Source organism: Eutrema salsugineum, unplaced genomic scaffold, assembly GCF_000478725.1.
Source record: "Eutrema salsugineum unplaced genomic scaffold, Eutsalg1_0 scaffold_12, whole genome shotgun sequence".
NCBI classification, from domain to species: domain Eukaryota; kingdom Viridiplantae; phylum Streptophyta; class Magnoliopsida; order Brassicales; family Brassicaceae; genus Eutrema; species Eutrema salsugineum.
This window is the reverse complement of record NW_006256895.1, coordinates 8426001-8452924: the sequence shown is the minus strand read 5'-3', so window position 1 is coordinate 8452924 and position 26924 is coordinate 8426001. Positions and strand designations below refer to the sequence as shown.

At 44.0% G+C, this 26924-nt stretch overlaps 1 protein-coding gene and 2 non-coding genes across 3 annotated transcripts; 1 reads left to right on the top strand and 2 right to left on the bottom strand.

Annotated features, from left to right (window-relative positions):
• The first annotated feature begins 4653 nt into the window (after nt 1-4653).
• On the top strand, nt 4654-4761 carry LOC112089590. The gene has a single exon (XR_002901223.1). It is a non-coding gene; the product is annotated as a small nucleolar RNA R71 (small nucleolar RNA).
• A 4005-nt stretch (nt 4762-8766) lies between these two features.
• On the bottom strand, nt 8767-13547 carry LOC112089179. The gene is made up of 6 exons (XM_024160155.1): nt 13263-13547; nt 13084-13194; nt 11914-12870; nt 11558-11835; nt 9744-11496; nt 8767-8835 (listed from the first exon to the last, which is right to left on the bottom strand). The coding sequence occupies exons 1-6, from the start codon at nt 13545-13547 to the stop codon at nt 8767-8769; spliced, it is 3453 nt and encodes a 1150-aa protein (XP_024015923.1).
• A 12645-nt stretch (nt 13548-26192) lies between these two features.
• LOC112089514 lies at nt 26193-26299 on the bottom strand. Its single transcript, XR_002901152.1, has one exon. It is a non-coding gene; the product is annotated as a small nucleolar RNA R71 (small nucleolar RNA).
• Nucleotides 26300-26924: the final 625 nt, after the last annotated feature.

The window sequence follows — 26924 nt, the reverse complement described above, 5'->3', positions numbered from 1 at the left end:
AGACAGGATGGATACTTGTTCTTCAGTAACCGATTGTGCATACCACGAGGATCTATTCGAGAGTTACTGGTACGAGAAGCTCATGGAGGTGGATTAGCTGGACATTTCGGCGTCACAAAGACACTTCTTGGGCTACAAGAGCACTTCTACTGGCCGAACATGAAGAAGGACGTTGAGAAAATCTGCTCTAGATGTGTCGTATGTAAGATGGCTAAGAGTAAAGTTCAGCCTCACGGTTTGTATACTCCTTTGCCTATTCCTTCTCAACCTTGGACTAATATCTCTATGGATTTTGTAGTTGGCTTACCTCGCACCAGAAATGGTAGAGATTCTATTTTTGTAGTTGTTGACAGGTTTAGCAAGATGGCTCACTTCATCGCTAGCCACAAGACAGATGATGCTGTGAATGTAGCTAACTTGTTTTTCAGGGAAGTAGTACGACTGCATGGAATGCCACAGGTTATCGTTTCAGATCGAGACACGAAGTTCTTAGGACACTTTTGGCGAACGCTTTGGGCTAAGCTGGGAACAAAGCTCTCATTCTCAACTACGTGTCATCCTCAGACCGATGGACAGACCGAGGTGGTGAATAGAACGTTGTCCACACTTCTAAGGACTTTGGTGAAAAGTAACCTCAAGACATGGGAAGAGTGCCTGCCTCATGTCGAGTTTGCTTACAATCACGCTAAGCATTCTGCTACTCTCTTTTCTCCTTTTGAAATTGTATATGGGTTTAATCCACAATCACCTCTAGACTTGATCCCTTTGCCTTTAAGTGGAAAGTGCAGTTTGAATGGCAAGGAGAAAGCTGAACAGGTCAGAAGAATTCATGCTAAGGCTAAGGAGAATATCGAGAAAAAGACAAGGCAGTATGAGAAGCATGCCAACAAAGGACGAAAGGAGCTGATTTTTGAAGAAGGCGATCTGGTGTGGATCCATCTGAGGAAGGAGCGATTTCCAGCTGAACGAAAGAACAAGCTAATGCCCAGAGTGGATGGACCATTCGCAGTCATCAAAAGAATCAACAACAACGCCTATCAGATTGATCTTCAAGGTAAGTATGACGTTTCTGATGCTTTCAATGTTTTTGACTTGCTTCCTTATGTTGCAGATTCAGATTTGAGGACAAATCCTTTTCAAGAGGGAGAGGATGATATGATCGTGACCAGCTCAGAGGAGGAGGAACCAGAGGTAGCTGGCAGGATCACTCGTTCCAGAGCTAGAGAGATGGCTAAGGAGGCTCACGCACTCATTGCCATGGAGGACAGCGATCACCAGGAGGCTGGAGCTCACATCTTCAACATCTCTATCTTGAAGAATGAAGAACCCTGTAACAATGACTAGGTAACTTAGGTGATGATTCTGTACTCTTTTCCTTGGTGAGGATTTTGGAAGGCAAGGAGGTTCTTCTCCAAGGTTTTTAACGAGGCAGAAATCATTGCTACGTCGAGTTACTTAGAAGTTGTTACTAATGGGTAATAACGTGCAAAGTCACAATGACTTGTGCACTAGTTGTTTTAGGCGCACCACTTAGGTTTAGAAGGGACGCCTCGCTGTTTTATTTTTAAATTAAACTTCTTGTTGTTTTATTTCAAACTCCATGTTGTTTTGTTATTAGGGCTGCGATTTTCTCTCTTAGTCTATAAAAAAGAGAAAATCGCCTAAGTCATATTCAGTGAAGAATTTTGATCAAACTTTTAACGTGTTCTTCTCTCTTTGATTTCTGAGAACTAAAAACTCTGAAATTCGAATCTCTTAAAAACTGATCAGTTTACAAGAGATTCTTCTATCTATCCATCATCATCCGTTCGATTATCACACTACCACCACCACCCCATCGAATCGATCTCTCCTTCATCACCATCATCGATCCCTTTGCGACGAGCCACACACAACCATATCGAGTCTTCAACTCGATCCGCATAACCACCATCTCGATACATCGTCGCGATCACTATAACACCTACACGATACCATCGCATCTTCGTCGCACCACCATCACTGTTCCTTAAACCGTTTTCATCGCATCTATCCCTTCAAATCGCGATCTCGCGTTGTCTGTTGCCTTTCCTTCAGAGTCGATCATCTAGGATCGTATCAATAGGAATTTGGAAAAATCCGGAGTATCCATCAAGGAAGCAATAGTAAGGGTGATTAGCTAATCTTTCTAGCATTTGATCTATGAATGGAAGTGGAAAATGATCTTTCCTAGTTGCTGCATTCAGTTTCCGGTAATCGATGCACATACGATGTCCAGTTACTGTTCTTGTAGCGATCATTTCATCTTTATCATTTTTATGACAGTGACTCCTCTTTTCTTCGGGACAACATGAACTGGGCTAACCCAAGTGCTATCTGAGATAGGAAAGATTATTCCAGCTTCCAAAAGCTTCATAATCTCCTTCTTGACAACATCCATGAGATTTGGGTTCAGTCTCCTTTTACTTTCGATTGAGTTTTTAGCATTATCCTCTAGATTTATCTTGTGCATACAAAGATCTGGAGATATTCCAGGTATGTCATCAAGTGAATATCCTAAGGCTTTTCTATGCTTTCTCAGCTCAGTCAACAGCATTGTGGTTTCTTCTTCCGTCAAACTAGAGTTTATTTTGACAGGATAAGTAGAATTTGGTCCAAGGAAGGCGTACCTAAGTCCGACAGGAAGAGGTTTAAGCTCAACTTTGGGGGCTTTAAGCTCGCTCCAAGGATCGTTAATTGCTGCAGCAGTGTCTTTAGGAGGTGTAGGAATGTTTGTTTGGTCCTTAAGATCTAGATAGTGTAGAGGTTTCCTATAAGTTTCGGACTTATCAAGCATATGTGCGCATTCACTCGAAATTCCTTCAAGGAAATTGCGTTCATCTTTTGCGGGTGAAAGCGTGACACTTAAAGGGTCGTCTAGAAGCAGATCTTCATAGACTTCCTCAATAATTCCATCTAACTCATCAACCCATCAAATTTTGCCATCCAAAGTTGGTTTATTGAAACTTTTGTTCATGTCAAACTGTATAACTGAACCGGCTAGATGAAGGTCAATTTTTCCTTCAGGAACATTGATTATGGCTCCGGCTGTAGATAGGAATGGCCGTCCAAGAATAAGTGGATCCTTAGGTTCTTTTTCTAGTTCTAGAATTACGAAATCGGTTGGTATGAAACATTTTTCGATTTCGACGGGAACATCTACTAAGATACCTACAGGTTGTCTAACGGAACGATCAGCTAGTACTAAAGAAATCTTAGTGGGCTTGAAAGTGTGATGTGCTAAACGTTTTGCTACTGAAAGAGGCATCATGTTTATGCTAGATCCTATATCACAGAGAGCACACTCAAAAGCTACATCATTGATGGTGCATGAAAGTACAAAGATTCCAGGATCGTTTTTCTTTTCAGGGATTCGGCTTTGCAGGATAGAACTACATTCATGGGTTATCATCATAACGCCTTCTTAAAGAGTTAAAGAATTTGTTAGAATACCCTTCATGTATTTTCTTAAAGCAGGAATCATAGCACAAGCTTCTACAAAAGGTAATCTCACATTTAACTGATCAATCAACTCTTTCAGCTTAGCTTTTTCTTTTTCTTTCTTAGGGGCTCTTAAGGCTCTAGGATATGGAGGTTTAGATTTGTAGACACGAGTTGGTGGAGGAGGAATCGGGTCTTCTCCAAGGATTTCCCGGGATGAATCTTCTCTTACTTCTTCTCCATCCTTTTCTCCTACCACTTCCTTTTCAACATCTTCATTCGTGATTCTTTCTTTTTCTTTCTCCTTTTCCTTACCCTTTTCCTCATCTTTGGGATCTTTAGGAAATTCAGGCTCTTTGTAAGCTAATCCACTCCTAAGTGTGATAGCTTTCACATGATCGGAGGGATCTGCTTCACTTGAGCTTTCGGAAGAATTTTCACTTAGCTCTTCTTCAGAATTTTCTAAGTTTTTAGAATTAGTTTTGACCATCAGGCTAAGGAGGGTATCGAAATCCTTCTGCATCTCTTTTAGTTCAGATCTAAGATCACTAATCTCTTGAGACATAGATTTTTCAAGCTCTAATTTCTTTTTGTTTAGGTTTTCAGCTTCAGAAGAGGGGAAAACTTGGATAGGAAACAGGATTAGATTGAATACCCAAGATTGGTTCGGAAGGTGGTTTCCAACCAAGTTCGGAAGGCAATTTCCCGCGGTCAGAGGGCTCGCGACCGCGGTGAAACATGTCTTGGCCGCGGTCAGAACAGCTACGACCGCGGTGAAACCTTGCTTGGCTGCGGTCCGGATGAATAGACCCGCAGTGATCAGAAACGAATGGAAAATCTTGAATTTGATAGACTTCTGCAGTGTTAACCATCCCTTGACCATAAGAATCCATTGGGTTGTCCCAGCCATCAAAGTTACACGTATTGTGTACCCTATTTGGTTGTTGCAGTCCAAGATGACTCATTATGTGACGGAGACACTTTATAACTTCCGGAATTTCTTCTTTCTTCTCAGGAAGTACAGAATTACCAAAGGTTACTTGATTTCGGATGCTGTTTCCTAAATTTTTAATGAAAACGTGAGCATCTTCTACAGATCTAGTTGTTAAATCTCCATTACTTGCTATATCAAAAAAGTGTCGCAACTCTGGAGTTATACTGCGATAGAAGATACCTAGCAGGTATTCCTCGGCATATCCATGGTGTGGACAATCTCTTTGGTATTCCCAAAACCTTTCCCAAGTATCTAAAAGATCTTCATCTTCTTTTTGTTTAAAAGTTCTTATCTTCTTTCTTAAGAGATTTGAACGATTTCTAGTGTAAAAACGATTTAGGAAAGCAGTTCTACACGCTGCCCACGTTTTTAGTGAAGCAGGTGGCAAAGATTTTAGCCATTTGCTGGCCTTATCTCTAAGAGAGAATGGGAAAAGACTACACTTGTGGTAATCCCCATTTGCTGTAATGGTTGCACATAATTCTTCGAAAGTCTCGATATGGTCTATTGGATTTTCGAATGAATAACCAGAGAATTGATTTTGTTGAACTAAATGGATATGGGGTACCTTAATTTCGGTTTTGCCATCCTCTGGTAAGGCTGGTTGAATAGCTCTTCGATCTCCCATGAACTTTTCGAGTGAATCGAAACTTCCAATCAGTTCATCATCATCTTTGTGTTTGACCGATCCGATTAGCTCATTGTCATCATAAATTGGTTCTTCAAACTCATCATCAGTCAGGTCTTCGTCGTCGATTGGATCACCATCCACACGATTTGGTGGATCACCAAGAGTTCCGGGAACATGTTTCCGGTCTCCCATCTCAGAGAAACCTAAAAAATTCAAAAGAAAAAGTAAAAATAAACAAGTTTTCTAATGGATTTAAGCTGGGATTCGCAACGAAACAAATCAAAGTCCCTGGCAACGGTGCCAAAAACTTGATTGCGAGCAAAAGCGGGGTTGGTTGTTTTCGTTTTACTAAGCTTCAGGTTTTAAATTTATAACCCCTAAATGTCTGCAAGTGCACAGATGTGCGCTGTAGTACTTAGGGTATCGATCCACAGAGACTTAGTTGTTTCAGTACGAATTCACTGCAACGCTTAAATCAGATTAGAACTAAAAAGGTTTTGGTTTTGGTTTTGGGTTTTGGTTGTCACTAAAACTAAACTAGAAAGCAAAGAAAACAAAAGCAATTGAAGGCAATTAAAACAAGTAAAAAAAGCGATTAAACTAAGGCTAATGAAAGTAGGTAATAAGCGAATAAATCAAAGACAAATTGAAAGCAGAAAAAATCGAATAAGAAGCAAAGGTTGTAAGCAATTAAAGACAAACGTTGGGGCTCAAGGGGTTTCGCAGGGGTTCATGGACTGAGCTATGTCGATTTTAAACAAGTGATAAAGGTAATCAACTATGTATGCTCTAGAACTCGAGGCACGGAAGTATGAATAACCTACTTTCGCAGCACTAAACAACTATCTCTCGCAACCCTAATCAGTAGGTTTGCACTCTGATTCTGGAAGGGAGAAGATGCAATAGCAGAACAAGACTCATCAATATTCACAACTCAACTACAGGTAGGTTTCCACTCCTATAGAAGAATTGCTCGTTTCACCCTAGTTCAGACAATCAATGAAAGCTTTCGCAACATATCATATCAGATCGGCTTCTAAGTGGCCAGCAAAGAATCACGCAGTAAGATTAAAGGCAAACGAAGAACGTCTGGAAGATTAATAATCCTAGATCTATCGATTCATAAGCAAAGACACATGAAATTCCCTTTGAACAATCCTTTTAAACCCAACTGGGTAACTACTCAAACATATTGTAAACAATCATCACAGAGTATTGAAAGTGCACGAAATTAAAGAGAATAAGGAAGAAAAACGAAGAACGGAGAAGCCGATGGAGGCGCGATCGCTTTCTCCAGCGGCGGCTCCTTCTTCCGAGACGGCGGCGGCTCTCTAGAGTTGATCCCATGAAAATCTCTCTCTCTAAGTTGGCTAATTTTCGGTTCTTTCTCTTTAGAATGACCTAAAGGGGGTATTTATAGCTTCTGGGGTGGTTCTGGACACTTAGGGCTTCAAAAATAACGAGAGGAATTGATCTTTAATTAAGTCGTCGGAAAAGTGAACGACCAAAGTCCGCGGTCGCGGTGGCTCTACCCGCGGGAAAATGGGTGTTGGCCGCGGTCCCGGCACTTGCTCTCTTCCGGAACTGCATTTTCTGTCATTCTTGCATCGGGATTATCTGAAGATCTAACCGTTGGATTGTCTCCACACCAAGTGTATTAGAAAGCTGGTTGGATCCTCTATGTTGTCTTAAATTTTGGGGGTGATCAGACAGTGAAAAGGTCTTCATCGCTTATCATACTTCTGACGGTCTGCATTTATCTAAAATTGCTCATTTGTTCAAAATTGCATATCTTTAGCCCAATTTTCCTGTAAAGTCTCTTGAAACTCTAAAACATTGAAACACTTTAAAAACCATTGAAAACAGAGTTAAAACACCTGCAAAAGATACAATTATAATCCATAAAAGTGGTCAAAATACGGTGTTATCAAAGGCACGGTCCGAGCCGTAGAGGCAAATGTTGCCGAGGCGACCGAGAAAGAAGTAGCGCCCGAGGTGGAACCGGGCGAAATTATTCCGAGGCGTCCAAAGATGACTCTGCGGCGTGGAGTAAAACTCCTTCCAACTCGGCTATTCTGGCTCTTCCTAAGTCATTGAGACCCCCGACTTCGCTTTTGCAGAAGCATGATTCTGGCCAAAAACGTTTGGCCGCTGATAAGGGGAAGGGCGTAGCTATCCAAAAGGACGAGCCGGCCAAGAAGAAACGCAAGCAGGCGCCCGGTGATCCCGCTTCACGCAAACTGGTCGTCGACGACCCTGACGCCTCGACAATGATGTTTGCACGTGTTAACAATGCGAACACGCGTCTTCCTCCTCCTGAGAAGCTGAGGAGACCGAGGTCGTATGGCGCGATGGCACAGCGCGGTACCAAGGTATGTTCTGTTTACTCTCCTTATTTTATCAAATTCTTACTAAGTGTTTAACGCATACTATTCTTTGCAGTTTGTAGCGGCCATCAACGAGCTGATGGCTGAATACGAGGCGGATCTGTCCAAGGTCAAACGTCGCCTGGACGAGGCTCGTAACGAGGCCGCGGCAGCGAAGGGGAAGCTGGACGAGGCTCGGAATGAGACCGCGGCGACAAAGGGGAAGCTGAACGAGGCGATGACCATGGTGTCGAGGCTAGAAGAGGAGAAGATAGTTTTTCGTGCCGTTGTCGACAAGGTTTCCGCCTCGGTCATTTGCCTCGAGGAAGCTAGGAGAGCTAAAAGCGCCGAGGTGGTGTTGCTCAAAAGGCGTATCGAGGCCAAGGATGCCTTGTTTAACGCCAAGGTCAAGCATGCGAAGAAAGAAGCGAGGCGAGAGCTGACGGCTAAGTTTCAGGAACGCCTTGCCAAGGTGGAGGAAGGTTTTTCCAAGCTCGAGAAGGCCAAAACCGATGAGAACGAGCTGGGACAAATCAAGGGCAACCTTGCGATGATCGCCGATCTGAGGAAACCAGACGGCCCAATGCTCGACGAGGAGGAGGCGAATCTAAAGAGCTGGGAGAGCGAGTACGCCGACGACGAGGCGTATGAGCGCATTGCCTCCGAGATCCGAGGTGAGCTGGTCTTCTCACCCGTGTCGCCAGACTCTGTAGACACCAGCCTTGGTAACGAGCCGCTCGAAGAGACAGCGGCCAACTTGGGTGTCGTAGACCCGATCGGATTGAATGCGGGTACGCCAGCCATCTCGAACCTCCTTGCCGAGCGTGAAATGCAGTCCGCGGCTTGATTCTCTCCTCTTTCCCTTATCTTCTGTCTTATATGTTTTTGTACTTAAAGTTTGGATGACTTTATCCGTTTCTCGAACTTTTTATGTAACTGATGCCTGGACGGCTTTATCCACCTGACTTATTGATTTAGCTATGGTTATAATCATCTTTTCCTTAGTCGTTTTTTGTTGGATTTGATGCGTTTGTCTTTGATGAATTTTTGATGAAAACTGTTTGTTTGGAACGAGTTATCGTTGTCGAGCTGTGTTGGGAATGCTTTTGATTGCTTCCCTAGCCGAACTGTTTACGAAAAATGGGCTAAGGGATAAGCTGTTAAAGGTTCTGTTTAAGTCTAAATCCGAGCTAGGAGTTGATTCGTGGAGCGTCTTCGTTTTAGGTAGCTCTTAAAAGAAACTAAAGTTTCTTTGTGCCTTCCACCGTTAGTGCCGAGGCGTTTGAGTTAGGAAAGAGAAAAAAGTGCGAGGCAATTCAGATCGGATTTGGTCTTTGGCCGTTTGAAGCGCTAAGTTTGGATCTCTTGTTGCCGAGGTCTACGTCCTGAGACGATATCAAAGTTTGATTATAGACCGGCGTTCCCGAGAGGGTGAACGTGTTTAGCCGGGTTTTAAGAGTTCATTTCGGTTTTAGAGAAAGCGATGTAGTCCCGACTTATAATCTCGTGCGCAATGACGAACTGTGGTGATCAATACGTTTTTGGTCTTAAATTTATATAGCGCGCTTTATTTTAATCCATAGAGGATGTAACTTGCACCCTCGTCCTAGGAAAGGTGGTTAAAAGTCCATTTAGAGAACTTTGTGAATGTTGCCTCGCTGTGGCCAGCAACGAGGCGAGGCGTTTGGAGACTTAGTTTGCCGAAGTGAATACAAGGATAAGTAAAAGTCTGAGGCGATCAAGTCATGACAACTTGTCGAAGTGATAATAACTTGCCGAAGTGATCAACGAATTAAAAATCCAAGGCAAACATGAAAAAAGTAGCCGATTTAAAAAGAATGAGAAACTAGCCGAAGCGACAATGAACGAATTAAAATTCCGCAATGAACATGAAATAAGTAGCTGATTTAAAACAAACAGAAAATTGGCCGAAGTGGCAATGTTCCTAGAGACGGCAGATGAGCTAAAATTGTAGAGTTAAATAAATGTATGTGTATACGTACCCACTCCCCCCCCCCTTTTTAGGAGAGGGGACAGCTGAACCCGTCCGAGGACGGGCTGCCTACGTACCCTTTGCAGGGATCAAGCCGTCGCGTAGTTCATGTTGACCGTGTTGTAGCCTTAGTGATAATACTTCTTCAGGTGCATTGCATTCCACGATCTTGGAATTGATTCGTCAGCTACCGTCGCAAGTTCGTAGACTCCTGGGCGAACTATTTTTGTAATCTTGTAAGGACCTTCCCAATTTGCTCCGAGCTTTCCTGCATTCTTCTCGGCAGTGTTTTTGGAAAACTTTTCGAAGGACGAGCTCTCCTTCTTTAAATCTTCGACTGCGGACATTTTTGTTGTAATATCTCGCCGTTGCTTGTTGGTAGTTCTGAATTCTGATTAGAGCCTGGTCGCGCCTTTCGTTGACCAAATCGAGTTCGTCCAGCATCATTAAGTGATTCAACCCTTCTTGTCCCGGCAGAAGTCTTCGTCGGATACCAGGGAAATCCACCTCGGGGGGGATTACGCATTCCGCTCCATAGACTAGAGCGAATGGAGTTTCTCCGGTGGCTCGGCGCGGAGTTGTCCGATGCGACCAAAGGACTCCTTCGAGCTCATCTGCCCATCGTCCTTTCTTGGCGTCGAGCCTCTTTTTCAGACCGTCTAGGATCGTCTTGTTGGCTGCTTCAGCTTGTCCAGTCCCTTGAGGATATCTTGGCGTAGATTTGCTCAAACGGATTTTCCATTTCTCGCAGAAAGCTTCAAAACGCGTTGAGATGAACTGGGATCCGTTATCGGTGACTATGTCATAGGGAACCCCGTGTCTGCAGATGATATTTTTCCAGACGAAGTGTTCGACTTGAGCATCCTTTATGCTCGCGTAAGAATCGGCCTCGACCCACTTAGAAAAATAATCCGTGAGGACGAGCAGAAAGCGCTTCTTCTTCGATCGATTTAGAGGTCCGACTATATCCATCGACCATCTCATGAAAGGATAAGGTGACGAGATCGATGACAGCAGCTCGGTAGGTTGGTGAATTGTTGGCGCGTGCCGTTGACACTTCTCGAACTTCGCCGTAAACTTCTCGCAGTCCATGACCATCGTAGGCCAGAAGTAACCGTGTCGTTTTATCTTGATCGCGAGCGACCTTCCGCTAGAATGGTTTTCGCACGCGCTGCTTTTCACTTCGTGCATGATATTTCTTGCCTCCGGTCCTTCGACGCATGTCATGAGCGGTCCTGAAAATCTCCATTTAAACACTTCACCGTCGACGAGGACATATCGTGCGGCCTGAGCCTTTAATTTGCGGGCTTCCCACTTGTTGGTTAGTACTTCTCCATCGGCGATATACACTCGGAAGGCTCCGAGCCATTCTTTTTCACAGCCATACTCCAGCTCGGCTGGTGAGGCATCTTCATCCATAGCGATTGCTTCGTCGTTCTCTGGTTCCTGCTCGGGAGGATTTATCAGCCGAACTCCTTCTACCTCTTCGATGCTAAGACGTTCGAAGAATTCGACTGGAATTTTCCGTCGGAGATCCGGGTCTGAAGTCGAAGCAAGTGCTACCAAGGCGTCAGCCGAGGTGTTTTTGCCTCGGGGTATTCGTGTGAGCTCGAACTCGTCGAACTTTTGCACCAATTCTCTGACCACCTTGAGGTAAGCTCCCATTCGTCCGTCTTTCGCCTCGTATTGTGAATCGCAAAAGGTTCTTATCTTTCGAACTCCGATTCCCTGTGCTAGTCGTATGCCGGCGATCAGCGCTTTGTATTCTGCTTCGTTGTTCGAGGCGTGGAAGTTCAGGCGAAAAGACTGCTCCAATATTTCTCCGGTGGGAGAGGTGAGACGGATTCCTATTCCCGAGCCGTGTTTAGACGACGAGCCGTCGACGTGCAGCATCCATACTTCGTCTGGGGTTTGCTCGTTCGTCGTTTCGGCCAGAAGTTCGATAAGAAAATCTGCGAGCACCTGTGATTTTGCAGACGACCTTTTCCGATACTCGATGTCGTACTCCCTCAACTCTATGGCCCACTTGGCGAGCCGGCCGGATTGGCTCAGGCTGTGTAGGATCGAGCGCAGCGAAAGTGTAGCGAGCACAACAATCGAGTGATTAAAAATACGGACGCAGCTTGCGAGCCGAGACTACGACGGCTAGGGCGACTTTCTCAATCTGGGGGTAGCGGGTCTCGGCGTCGGTCAGTGTCTGGCTGACGTAGAAAATGGGTTTTCGCTCGGCTCGTTCTTTTCTTATAAGCACCCCACTCACAGCTGTAGCAGATACGGCAATGTAGAGGAAGAGAGGCTCTCCTTCAACTGGTTTCGCCAAGATCGGCGGGCTTGCTAGATAACTCTTCAATTCATGGAAAGCTGCTTCGCATCGCTCGTCCCACTCGAATTTCTTATTTCCCCGGAGGGTGTCATAGAAAGGCAGTCACTTGTCGGTGGAACGGGAAATGAACCTGTTTAGCGCAGCGACCCTTCCCGTGAGCCTTTGCACTTCTCGCTTCGTCCTTGGAGAGGGCATCTTGATTAATGCCTTGATCTGTTTAGGATTCGCTTCAATGCCTCGGTGAGTTACCAGATAGCCGAGAAACTCTCCCGAGGTGACCACAAATCTGCACTTCGCCGGGTTCAGTTTGATGTTGTGTTTGTTCAACTGCTCGAAACATTCTCGTAGGTGCGCGATATGATCTTTCTCTTCGAGTGATTTGACTAACATATCATCGATGTATACCTCCATGGTTTTTCCGAGCTGATCCGCGAATATTTTATTGCCGAGTCGTTGATATGTTGCCCCTGCGTTCTTGAGTCCGAACGGCATGACTTTGTAGCAGTATATCTCACGATCAGTTATAAATGCTGTTTTTTCCCGATCAACAGGATGCATCAGGATTTGGTTGTAGCCGTAGAACGCGTCCATAAATGTTAACAGCCTATTTCCCGCAGTGGCTTCGACGAGCCGATCGATGTGCGGCAGGGGGAAACTGTCTTTCGGGCACGCCTTGTTGAGGTCAGTGAAATCTACACAGACCCGCCACTTGCCGTTCTTCTTCTTCACAACCACTGGATTCGAAAGCCAGTCTGGATATTTGGCCTCGGCGATTGATCCTACTTTGAGCAATCTCTCCACTTCGTCGTTAACTGCTTTAGCTCGTTCGGGTCCGAGCTTCCTTCTTTTTTGCTTGATTGGTTTGAAGGTTGGGTCCACGTTCAGCTCGTGACAGGTCACGTCGATGCTTATGCCCGGCATATCTTCCGCTGTCCAGGCAAAAGTGTTGATGTTCTCTTTGAGGAGGGAAAGAAGTTTGCTTCTCAGAGGCTCTTCTAGTTTTGCTCCGATTTTGACGCATCGTTCTGGACGCGCTTTGTCTATGCACACCGAGTCCACTGCATCACATACCAGCTCGGTGCGCGTTTCGCGGCTCTCCGCAATCTGTAATAGCTATAAGAGTTTCGAGAGCTCGTTCACAGGCTCTCGGTCTGTCTTCATCTTTTTGTGATCTATGTCTGCTCGTGCGTCGGTGACGAGGTTCCTCAGCTTGTGCTCCACTAAGCAGCACATTCGAGACTCCTTCTGATTTCCTTAGATTGTTTTGATGCCTGCTGGAGTCGGGAATTTGAGGCAGAGGTGATAGGTGGAAGGGACCGCCCTCATCGCGTTGATCCATGGAGTTCCCATAATCACATTGTAGATTGTTGGGTGATCGGTGACGCAGAATTTGACGATCCTATTGACTCCACAAGCTACCACGGGAGCCTAATTGTTCCCATAGTCATCGTTGTTTCTCCTGAAAATCCGGTTAGAGGTTTGGGGATCGCTGTCACCTCGGAGAGATCGATTCCCATCCTTCTGAGTGTCTCCCTGAAAATGACGTTTACCGAGCTCCCAGTATCGATGAGCACTCTCGCTACATCGTGATCTCTGATCGTTAATTTGATCACCAGTGGATCGTTATGTGGTCTATCAATTCCTGCTGTTTCCTCCTCGGCGAAGGAGATCACTGTATTCTGGATATCGGTCGGTTCTGTCCAATTTTCCTTCGCTTCGGCTTGGCGCTGATAAGCTTTGATGGAGGACACCGTGTCTTGGTAATATTGAGATCCACCCATTATCATGTTGATCCTTTGCCTCGGCTCGGGTCGCTCTTCGGGTTCGCCTCTCCTATCGCACTTGTTGTTATCGCGCCGCTCGGCTCGGCTCCTTCTTTTGGTTCATTAGGGACGAGGTCTTTGAGGTTAACCGCGTTCTGGAGCTCTCCCGCCGCCATCTTAGCTGCGAGTTTTGCTCTTAGAGTTCGGCATTGTGCCGTTGAATACCCGTAGGTCTGGTGATACTCGCAGAATGCCTTTTCGTCGTAGTTGGTGGGCTTTCTTACCCAAGTGTTGTTGTGCGACTCTCCTCTTCCGCGTCCAGTGCCTACTTGGTAGTTATGGGCACCTCCGCTTCTAGGTTCGTCTGAGCTTTGCGTTGTTGCATTGTTTGATGGGTTGCCTTTCTTCGGGGGGCGTGTCAAAATTGAGCTTCGGATCGCTGCTTTCGTTGCTTCGTACTGCTCATCCAGATTCTTCATCTCTTCCTCGTTTACGACGAATTCTGATGACCGATGCAAGGCATCTTGAATCGTTTGTGGCGTGTTGAGTGCCATTTCTCGTCGGAATTCGGAATTGTACCACAAAGACCGTTTCAGAGCCTCGAGTGCAGCCTTGTCGCTTATTCCTTCAATTTTGGATACGACCGCCTTGAACCTTGCCATGTAATCCCGAAGTGGTTCGTGTTTTTGGCCGAGAGAGCTACCCGCAGGAAGGATTTTGGCCGAGAATCTTCGGCCATCAGTACATCATTTTGCCGAGAAACCCAAAATTGCTCCTTTTCACCATTTTTGATAATTTCAACTCCATTTCTTCATCTGAATCACGTCCTCCACTCCAAATAAACTCCAAAAGCACCTGTTTAACACTCCAAAACATGCAAAACTCTCTTGGACCTAATGCAATCTCCTAACTAAAGACAAAAGCAAAGACAAATATATGTAAAACTACCTAAATGTATGCATGAGACTCAATATTTGGACAAAAATGCAATCGTAAACATGACAAAATATGAGTATATCATGCATCTAATGAACACTGACCTGTGAGAATCGAATAAGGCTGATGCGAATCGGACCGATGGATTGCCGCGGGTAGAGGACACACGACCGTGGGGGGAGTGCTATTTGTCGCGGGTAGGAGACTCATGACCACGGCTGGAGGGTTGTTGGCCGCAGTCGCGGGAGTTGCGACCGTGGGAGAGAGACTCCAAGATGGTTCAGTTGTTTCATCTTCTCTTTTGCCATCTAAACTGATTTTTGGATCTTCCAACTCTATTTCCTCTTCTTTTAGGTCAAGATCTTTGATGGGAAGCGTCAAACCATGCGTTTCACGTCCTTGCATAAGTTTTTCAACCTTCTCTTCGACTTCATCAAGGGCATAGACTACTTTGTCCATGGTCGATTCGATCTCTTCTGCTTTGTCTCGAACCTTGTGTACTTCATCCCAAATCTCTTCCACATAGGAGTAGGTTTGGTTGTTATGATCATTGATAGTTTCTTCTGCTTCATCGAGTTTGATCTCTAAGGTGTGGATGTGTGGATGTTTTCATTAACTCTGCGAATGCTGACTTCAATCTCTCCGACTCGTCCTTCAACCGTTTCAATCCTCTCCTTGATAGTCTCGGCGTCTTTGTTCGCTTGAGTCTCAATGGTTTTAACTTGAGCAGAAAGATCTTCAAGCTTTTTGTTAAAGTGAGTCGACATGTTGTCAATTTTCTCGTGAAGGGCGGCTCTTGACACGACTTGAACTGCGATGAATTGCATGATCACCATTTCAAGCTGACTCAATCGATTACTGAGCTGGACGTTCTCATCTTGCTGGAGAACCTGGTGAGGTAGGCAATACATAGGTGGTCTAGGGTTTACCATTGGAGGCACGTAGGGCTCGTTCAGGAACGTTCGGTAGTTTGAGGTTCGAACTTTGTCGTAGAGATCGCGTAGGTATTGCTCTTCTCTGCGTCTGGTGGTTTGAGGAGTGTTGTAAAAACCTCCCTCATAGTAGGGATTTCGATTTATAGGATCTATTGCTTCGAGAATGGAAAAAAAAGAACCGAAAAATGGAAATATGCAGAAAAAGGGTTCTAGAGTCGATTTACCAACCTTTCTTAGAGTTTTGCGGAAAAGAAAACATGTGCCTTCCCCGGCAACGATGCCAAAAACTTGATGTGTGCTATGGTGAGAGTGCCAACTTTTACCCTAAATGAAGTCAATAGTCGCTAGTGCACAGCTGATCGATTGTAGTACTTAGGGATCGAATCCACAGGGAAGGAGCATCTTTCCTGCAAAAGCCTTCGAAAGAAATATAAAGTAAGGAAGTCTAGAACCAGGCGATTTTTGTAAAGGTTTTGGTGGTGTCTTTAAAACGTAAAAACTAATCTTAACGAGAAAATACGAGAATTAAAAAGACCTAATAACTAAACTTAATGAAATCGACTAAAAACGAGAAAAACGGCTAAACCTAATTGCTTAAATGAAAATCGATTAAGAGAATGAAAAGGATGAACTAAAGCTTGAAATAAAATCGGTGTAAATCTATAGAAAAGAAGTGCTGGGTTTCAGGGAAGTTTTCTCTAGGGTATGAACGATTCAAAATATTGCTAAAGAGTAAATTTGATAAGATCTTAGCTTCAACTTTTTGAACTAGAGTCACTGACGTATGAATACGCCACTGTCGTGATCATAGACAACTATCTGTCTCAACCATGACCAGTAAGTTTCCACTCTGGCCCTGGAAGAGAAAATATGCATTATGTTTAAGATTCATCAGCATTCACAAATCGCCCATAGGTAGGTTTCCACTCCTATGTTTGTTTTGCCCTCCCAAACTAGATCTGACACCGGATGAACACTTTCGTGTCACCAAGCATCTGGATCAGATTGTAGTTCATGACGCTACTCTCATGCAGTAAAAATAAATTCAAAAGAAAAAGTTCTAAGATTCGGTTTCAATAGCTCATGGAATCCTCATCGAACATATGTATCCCCATCGAAAATCCCTTAGATCCAACAATAAAACTACTCAGACATGATGGACGAAATCAAAAACATAGTATTAAAAAGTAAAGCAATAGTCAAAATTGGAAAAGAAAGAACAAGGGTTCAAGAGACAAATCTTTCTCTCCCTAAAACCTAAAAAAAAAGCTTAAAGTAAAATTTCTTGTAAAGTATTTCGTCTCTCCTCTTCTCTTATTAAAAATGACCTAAATGATAAGTATTTATAGTCTCCAATGCTCTCTGGTGTCTAGGGTTCCGGAATTGAGGCTAAGAAAACGATATGGGCTTCGGAAATGGGCCATCGAACTCGGAGTTGGCTGGCCGCAGTCGGGAAGCCTCTGACCGTGGTGAAATGGCTGTTGGCCGCAGGTGGAAATGCTTGCCAGCTGGTTTACGGGACATCTTGCTCTTAGCGTATCTTTTGATTGAACCGTTGGATTGCCAAGCTGTAAAGTGTGCTAGAAAGCTAATACTTCCATCTTTGAGATCTCCAAATTTGAGCTGGATCAGACGGTGAGAAGACCTTCAATTGGGGGTGAACTTCTGACGTTTTGACTCTGAGCTGAAAATCTGGTCTTCTATCCATTTTGTTAAGCTTTTCCACTGATGGAGGTTCTCGGGACCACTGATGACATGTGTAGAAGGAGCCAAGGCGAGGAAAATTATGCACGAAGTACACAGCAGTGCATGTGGCAATCACTTCGGAAGAAGGTCCCTTGCGATCAAAATAAAACGGCACGACTACTACTGGCCAACGATGGTAAAAGATTGCGATAAATTCACTATGAAGTGCAAAAAATATCAGTGACACGCGCCGACAATACACCAACCAACTGAGCTGTTGTCGTCAATCTGATCACCTCACCCCTTCTTGAGATGGTCAATGGATATCGTCAGACCCCTTCACAGATCGAAGCAGAAACGATTCCTGCTGGTGCTTAGTGATTACATCTCTAAGTGGGTGCAAGCATAAAGAACGCCCAAGTCGAACACTTCGTTTGGAAGAACATCATCTACCAGCACAGGATTCCATATGAAATAATCATTGACAACAGGTCAAAACTTTCTGCGAGAAATGGAAAATTTGCCTAAATAAGTCCACGCCAAAGTATCCTCAAGGGAACGGACAGGCCGAAGCAGCCAACAAGACAATCTTTGACGGATTGATAAAATGCCTCGATGCTAAGAACGGACGATGAGAAGACGAGCTAGAAGAATTACTTTGTTCGCACCGAACAACTCTGCGCCGAACCACTGGAAAAATGCCATTCACCCTAGTTTATGGAACTGAGTGAGTAATTCCTCCTGAGGTGGATTTCCCTGAAATAAGATGGAGACTCTTGCCCGGACAGGAAGGCTTGAAACATTTTATGATGTTGGACGTGCTCGAGTTAATCAACGAGAAGTGCGACCAAGTCTTGATTCGGATTCAGAATTATCAGCAAGCAACGGCAAGATACTACAACAAGAACGTTCGAAGCTGAAGATTCTAGGAAGGAGAGCTTATTCTAAGGAAAGTATTCCAGAACACTGCCGAAAAGAATGCAGGAAACCTCAGAGCGAATTGGGAAGAACATTACAAAATTACTTAGTAAGAAGCAATCCCAAGATCTTGGAACGCCATTCACTTAAAGAAGGACTATCACTAATAACGCACCTCGAACAACACGAACTATGGGACGGTTTGATCCCTGCAAAGAGTACGTTGGCAGCCCATCGTCGGATGGGTTCAAGTTCATCTCCTAAAAAGGGGGGGGGGAGGGGGAATAGGTACATATACATTATACTTACACATTTTCATTGGAATTTCGGCTCATTGACCTAGCCGTTACTAGCTTGATCTTTGCTTCAGCTAACTTTTTGCTTATTTCAGGGTTCTTTATTATCTTGTGCTTCAGCAAAATTATTCACTACTTCTGCTATGGCAAAACCGCGTTACTATCTCGCTTCAGCATCAAAACATTCACAGACTATACACCTCGTCTCGTTGCTGGCCACAGCGGGACAACATCCACAAAGTTTTCTAAATGGGTTTTAACCATCTTTTTTAGGACGAGGGCACAATTTACATCCTCTACGGATAAAAATGAAGCGTGTTATATAAATTTTAGACCAAAATGCATCGGTCGCATCAATTCACTATCGTATACGAGATTGTAAGTCGAGACTACATCGCATTCTCTAAAGATCGAAGTGAATTATAAAAACCCGGCTAAACATACATACCAGCTCGAAAACGTCGATCCTTAGTCATATTTCAAAGAGAATAATATATCCTACTCATATCAAAATTTACTTATATTCTCGCCCAGAATAGACTTAATATATCACAGAAAAGATTCACCTCGTTACCAAAGAATTGGTGTTCAAAACCCCTCAATGTGCTAAGACTGGATTCCGAGCATTACGCAGACAATAGGCGAAGCGAAAAATTTATCAAGGCATAAGGTCTAAAAAGACAATAGAAAGACAGTACGGATAAATCCATCCAGGCATAAATTCAAGAAGAGAAAAGAGAGACAAGGTACGTTCAGACATCAATATACAAAAAAAAAAACTAATCAGGTGTTGGTATGGTTTGTCACCGACACCTCAATACAACCTCCTTCAATCAAGGCCTTAGCTATGGGCATTCCAAGTTTGATACCAGACTGGTCGGTCAATCCAGCTCCAACACCAGCTGATTCGACCAAAATATCACCAAGGCAGACACCCACTGAATCTGATGAGACCGGACTCACGACTAGGTCCTCTCGTAAACAAGTGGCAATCCTATCAAACTCAGCATCAGCTCCTTCCAGTCCGATAGTCCAGCTCTTAACCTTTGTCTGCTCCGCGTCGAGAGAAGCAGGCTCTTTCTCGTTACGAAGAACGGCGATCAGCTGAAAGTTTTCTTCGGCTTGAGCGAGATCAAGCTCTTTTTCCTTGGCCTCTCATAGCTCGGCCATCTTCTGCTCGATTCTCTTAAACCGCTCTTGGTATTACGGCTGCTTCACGCTTTGCCGCTTTGCCACAATGAACATTGTTTCCTTTTCTTCGAGACGCCTCGTCAGCGAAGCATTCTCAGCCAGGTTCTTGGTTTTCTGCTCGTCAAAACGATCTGAAAAGGCGGAAGCCCGATCCAGTTCCTCTCCAAGTAGCTTCTTCTCGCATTCGACAGACTTGACCCGAGCCACCGCCTTAGCAATTTCATTCGAGTGTTTTTTCTTCGCCTCTTTAAACTTTGTCTTAAGAAACATAGCCTCCTTTCTAGCATCATCAATGCGACGCTGATCCCTGCATGCCTTGGAGTCCTAATTCGCAATGACATCGTTGATCGAAGCCAAAAACTATAAGCACCATAAATAGTTTTTAGTCAATCAGCCAGAAATTACAACAATATTTGCACAAAATTGCAAGAGATCATCGTACCTTAGTATTACGTTGCGACATCCCATCACATTTCTTCGACTTAGCTAGGTCCTCCAGAAGAAGAGGCTGGGCATTCGCACCTGTCACCAAGGCGACTAGGAGTGCAGACGCTGTCGCATCGTCAACCACTGGAATTGTAAAGTTTGACTCAGTGACGAGAGTAGTGCGCTTCTTCTTCGGCGTGAGATTGTCCTTGGCAAGTCCATTTCCCTTGTCTTTGTTGTCAGCCCAAGCGGGGCGTTTCTTGCTTGTCGTATCCGTATGCTTCGACAGGGACGACTCAATGGGTCTTGCATTGCGCGGTAACGCCGAAACCAGTTCGCCATATGCGGAAACTTCTGAGGCAGCCAAAGGAGCTCTCTCACGCGTCTCCGAATCTAGAAAGGGATCACGCTCAGACATTTCAGGAACATTTGTTCCATCAGTGCATTGGGCACGAGAGGTCGGCTACCAAGGGTCCCCCAATCCGTCTTGGTTAGGTCGAGAAGGTCGTGCCTGACTGTTGCCTTGTTTACTAAGACATAAAAGAATCGCTCTTCCCATAAGCTATCTTTGGTCGGTAAACCTTGAATGATCCTCCATATTTTCTTTTTGGAAGTATAGTATTTCCCAGCCTCTCGACTACGGCTAATTTCGAGGAAGTTCATCAAATGATCAACGCCCACCTCCACTTCGCATTCATAACTCCGGACCGAAATGCCAATCAAATGTCAAAGTCCCCGAGGCAAAATCTTTCCAATGGAAATATTCAATTTGCAAAGGAGCCGCAGGATTGGTTCGGGAATCGGGAACCAGAGGAAACACAGCTTGGAAAGCTCTCATACAGCGTTAGGTGGTTCGGAGGAGGGTTATTGCCCGATCAGAAGAGTTGGGCATTACAAACTCCACCGCTTTGGAGATCCCAAAACGATGCCTCAACGCTTGAAGAGTTGCGAACGTCGATAGGGTAGAACCGAGAGGATCCGGTCTCTCTCGCTTCCTTAAGGAACGTCTCTTGGAGGGTCTGGCTCGGACATCATATGCTCTAAGTCTCGCCTCGCCACAAGTGGATCAAAGTCCAATCCTCTTTTACGGGTTTCACTTTGGCGGATTCATCAACAAAGTTCTCCTCGGCAACTTGTGAGGGCGACGAATCTTTGAAATCACTTTGAGGCTCCAAACGAATTACCTCGGTCTCTATATAAGATGAGGACACTTCACTCTCGCCTCGGAAGCTGTCCGAACCAGCCGAACAGCTCGCATAATCATCCTTTTCGCTTCAATATAAATTATCAAGCGGATCGGCGTAAATGTCCGCTTGGAAGACATGATGAACGCGGAGGAACGAAGAAACTGACCAAAACGGCTGAAGAAATAGAAGAGAAGATCTAACCCAGATCTGAGTTCAGAAACTTGAGAAAATCATTGGAGATCAACCGAAAATCATCAAAAACGGATTGAAATCTTTAAAGGTGGGTCAGAAAATTCAAAGGTTCGCCAGAATCTCTTGAATGGCACAGCAAACAGACTGAGGAACCCTAGCCGGTGTTAAACAGATAAAAAATAAAAAAAGATAGGAGAGAGTTTCTACCTTTGGTGAATTTTTGGAGTAGTGAATTGTGAAGAATGGAGAAGAATAGTTCGAATATATATAGAGGGTTTGGTGCGCATGGGTCCCACATGAGCACGTGAAATCCGTGTAACCCCGAGAAGTAGCAAATACATGCGGGCCCCCAAGCAATAACAGTCATGCGCGTAAAGATTCAAATATCCCATCTTGCGTACCTACGCGAAAAAAGTATAAGCTTAACAGTAACCCGAACCAACGAACTGGAACTACAAAAGATACTAGTTCGATAAATTTGGCTCGGCATCGCCTCCTCACGAACCCGCTTCGACGACATCACCTTTTCTCAAAAACGCCTTGAAACGTTCTCCAAGGAGCTCGGCTCGAAGGAATTCTTTGATGACATAAGTTCGATCACAGCTCGGAGATATAGAATCAACAAGCATTCGGTTCAGCTCGGAAAGTAGGAACAATGAGTATTTGGTTCGGCTTGGTTCCTCAGAAACGAAGAACAAACTTACGCGGTAAATCTCACCTGAGCCGAGCAGATATTTACTTTACTACGCGAAGGAATAGGCTGACCTCGCAAAAATCTTCCGCTAAAAACTCTCCGCTTAACAATCCAACATATAAGCGTCCTTCTGATGCGATTGTAAAGCATGATTGTTGTTTTCGTTTTTACTAAGCTCCAGGTTTTAAATTTATAACCCCTAAATGTCTGCAAATGCACAGATGTGCGCTGTAGTACTTAGGGTATCGATCCACAGAGACTTAGTTGTTTCAGTACGAATTCACGGCAATGCTTAAATCAAACTATAACTAATATGGTTTGGGTTTTGGTTTTGGGTTTTGGTTGTCACGAAATCTAAACTAGAAAGCAAAGCAAATAAAAGCAATTGAAAACGAAAGCAAATAAAAGCAAGTAAAAAGCGATTAAACCAAGGGCGAATGATGAGCAAATAAAATCGAAGGTTGTAAGCAATGAAAGACAAACGTTGGGCATCAAGGGGTTTCGCAGGGGTTCATGGACTAAGCTATGTCGATTTTAAACAAGTGATAAAGGTAATCAACTACGTATGTTCTAGAACTCGAGGCACAGAAGTATGAATAGCCTACTTTCGCAGCACTAAACAACTATCTCTCGCAACCCTGATCAGTAGGTTTCCACTCTGATCCTGGAAGGGAGTAGATGCAATAGCAGAACAAGACTCATCAACATTCACAACTCAACTACAGGTAGGTTTCCACTCCTATAGAAGAATTGCTCGTTTCACCCTAGTTCAGACAATCAATGAAAACTTTCGCAACATATCATATCAGATCGGCTTCTAAGTGGCCAGTAGAGAATCACGCAGTAACATTAAAGGCAAACGAAGAACATCTAGAAGATTATAAATCCTAAATCTATCGATTCATAAGCAAAGACACATGAAATTCCCTTTTAACAATCCCTTTAAACCCAAATGGGTAACCACTCAAACATATTGTAAACAATCATCACAGAGTATTGAAAGTTGCAGGAAATTAAAGAAAAGAGGGAAGAAGAACGAAGAACGGAGAAGCAGACGGAGGCGCGATCGCTTCCTCCAGCGGTGGCTCCTCCTTCTGAGACGGCGGCGGCCTCTAGGGTTGCTCCCACGAAAATCTCTCTCTCTCTCTAAGTTGTCTAAGTTTCAGTCTCTCATCTTTAGAATGACCTAAAGAGGGTATTTATACTTTCTGCAGTGGTCTTGGACACTTAGGGCTTCGAAAATAACGAAAGGAATTGATCTGAGCTTTAATTAAGTCGTCTGGAAAGTGAACGACCAAGTTCCGCAGTCGCGGTGGCTCTACCCACGGGAAAACAGGGGTTGGCCGCGGTCCCAGCACATGGCTCTCTTCCGGAACTGCATTATCTATCATTTTTGCACCGGGAGTATCTAAAGATCTAACCGTTGGATTGTCTCCAAACCAAGTGCATTAGAAAGCTGGTTGGATCCTCTATGTTGTCTCAACCTTTGGGGGTGATCAGACAGTGAGAAGGTTTTCATCGCTTGTCATACTTCTGACGGTCTGCATTTATCCAAAATTGCTCATTTGTTCCAAATTGCATATCTTTTGCCCAAGTTTCCTGTAAAGTCTTTTGAAACTCTAAAACATTGAAAACACTTTAAAAACCATTGAAAACAGAGTTAAAACACCTGCATAAGATACTGATAACACCGGATTTTGACCATTTTTATGGATCATTTTAATATCTTTTACAGGTGTTTTTACTCCATTTTCAAAGGTTTTCAAAGGATTTCTATGTTTCCGGATTTTAAAAGACTTTTCAGGTAATTTGGGATAAAGAGACACAAAATGGAACAAAAAGACTCTTTTGGATAAATGCAGACCATCAGAACTCTCATAGAGAGACAAAGACCTTCTCACCGTCTGATCACCCTCAAATTTGGACAACTTATAGAAGAATCAATCAGCTTTCAAATGCACTTGGTTTGGAGACATTCCAATGGTTGGATCTCAAGATATTCTATTAGCCCCGGTTGGAGACATTCGAAGTCGGTTAGCAACTCACGCGACCGCGGCCAACAAGCTATTTGCCGCGGTCAGAAGCTTCCCGACCGCGGCCAACAAGCTAATTGCCGCGGTCACAACACTCCCGACCGCGGCAATCAATCTCCGAGTTAAAGCCCACTTATCTGAAGCCCAAAGTCATTCTCAGCCTCAATTCCGGAACCCTAGAGACCATGGAGTATTGGAGACTATAAATACATGTCATTTAGGTCGTTTTTAGAGAAAACCCTTCATACTTTACAGAAACCCTTTTTCCTTTAGCCGTTTTTATGAGATTTTTGTAGAAGATTGTTCAAGTCCGAGTTCTTCAATAGAGAAGCTTTCTTTATCTCTTTTCTTTACTGTTTTTCATTACTTTTATTAAAACCAATGATGATGTCGAACTCAGCCATGTCTGAGTAGATCCCGAGTTGGGCTTAGGGTTCCCGAAAGGGGCTATCATAATCGATTAAGACATCTAGGTTTATAGATATGGGATTTCGACCTGTTCTCTGTTTATTCTTGTTCTTATTGCATGTATGCTTGATTGATCACCTAGTATCTGATCTAGATAGTTAGTGTTGCGAAAGTTTTCATTAAGTATCAGTCCTAGAATGAAACAGGCGATTTTTCCGTAGGAGTGGAAACCTACCTGCGGCGAGATCGTGAGTATTGACGAGTCTTGTGCAGCTCTTGCGTTCTCTCCCTTCCAGGGCCAGAGTGGAAACCTATTGGTCAAGGTTGCGAGAAACAGTTGGTTATGATCACGACAGTGACGTAGTCATACCGCCGTACTCTAGCTCTAGAACCCATATATCGTTATCCGTCAATCCCAATCTATCTACCTTAGTGTTAAAACCGATTATGATCCCTTAGAGTTCCCAAAAGCTCAGCGTTTTTAGCCATAGTTTACAATTCCATCGATTTTTACTTGCTTTATTTACCTTTCATGCGATATTTTACTTGCCTTATTAGTCTTTCATTCGATATTTGCTTATTCTAATTGCATTTCATTCGATTTTCTTACATGCTTTTTAGGATAGATTGATTTGGTTTCTTTTGTTTTAGTTTAATTCGCAAGAAAAACAACCAACCTTTAAAACCAATTTAGTCTAGACATAAAGTTAAAAAAAAACCGTAGAAGAATACCAGGCACACAAATCTCTGTGGATTCGATCCCTAAATACTGCAACTGATCAGCTGTGCACTTGCGGCTTTCATTTGTTTTGTTAAGGGTAAAACTTGTTCCCTCACGCAGTTGACACGACCATCAAGTTTTTGGCGCCGTTGCCGGGGATTTGTTTCACTGCCTTTTGCTATTTTTCTTGTTTTAACTTCTGTTCTAGACACCTGATCTCTAGTTCTTTCTTAAAGTTTTTCTGAAATATCTTTCCCTTCTTTTGTTTTTCTCTGAATTGCATGAATACCAGGCGTAGACCTGCAGGAGACATTCCAATTCTAGACGAGATAGACAGACACGAAAGAGAACTTCGAAGACTTAGACGAACGCAAGGAATGGCCAACGACGACCAGCCTGGAGATCCTATTAATCGAACTTTAAATATGGACCAAGACAGGTCCCAACATGGAGAAAACGAAGAGAATGATCACATAGAAGGTGATCATGCTCGACAAGATGGAGAGGAGGATGAGGTTCTTCCCAGAAACCACCAGAACCGGGAGAGAGAAGGACGTGAAGACCTTGATCCACCCATCAATGCAGCCGATGGTGACCACCCAGCAATGCAGCCGAATGAACGCATTCACCGCCCCATTCCGCCAGCAAATCAACACCGAAGACAAGCCAGGAACCATCGCATAGCTGATTTTGATGCACCTACTCAAAATTTTCAGAATCGATCTGCAATTCAAGTACCATTTCCAAACCGGAATGAGTTTGAAGTCAAGCCTCAAATCATCTCATTGGTGAAGCAAAACCAGTTCCATGGAGTTCCTTCTGAGCACCCAATGCACCATATCGAGCTTTTTGAAGAAATTTGCAGCATGATGAGAACAAACCAAGTTCCACCTGACTATTTAAAGTGTAAGTTGTTCCCTTTTTCATTAGCATATAAAGCTCACCGTTGGTTGAAGTCTTTGCCTGCAGGATCGATTACCAATTGGGAAGAATGTAGAACTGCTTTCCTAAACCACTTCTACACTAAGTCAAGGTCGAACAATTTGAGAACGAAGATCTCAACCTTTCAACAAGGGCCAACTGAATCTTTCTATGAAGCTTGGGAATGTTTTAAGGAGTATGAACGTGATTGCCCTCACCATGGATTTCATGGATCAAGCCTGCTGAGCACATTTTATCGAGGTTTGCAACCAAAATACAAACTTTCACTTGATACAGCTAGCAATGGAGATTTTGGGCAAAAGACGATAACCCAAGGAAGAGCTTTCATCGAAAATTTGGCTCAAGCCAATAGCAATGACTGTCCTGAATACGATCGATCGATGAAGCAAGCCGGAACAGACAACAAGGACATAACCGAGTTGAAGAACATGGTGAGCCATCTTCTGAAGAGTACCAATCGCCCGATCCATGCCTGTGAAACCAACAATGGCGCAGAAGATGAAGGACCTAGTGATATCGATCACATTAATCAAGCATTTCAAGAAGAAGATGTGAACTACGTAGGAGCATTGGTGCCATACCAAAATCGCTCCAACAACAACTTCAACAACAACTTCCGGAATGCAAATTACAACAATCTCTCTTACCGCAATCCAAATGTGGAGAATCCTCAAGATCAGTACTACCCACCTCAGCAAAAATCCTTCCAAAACTAGTTTCAAGGTGGAAACTTTGGGGGAATAGTACCATATCAACCGCGACAGCCATATAACTACCAAGGTACGGGTTTTAACAATCAATTTGTACAACAGCAGGGAGTCACGACGAAC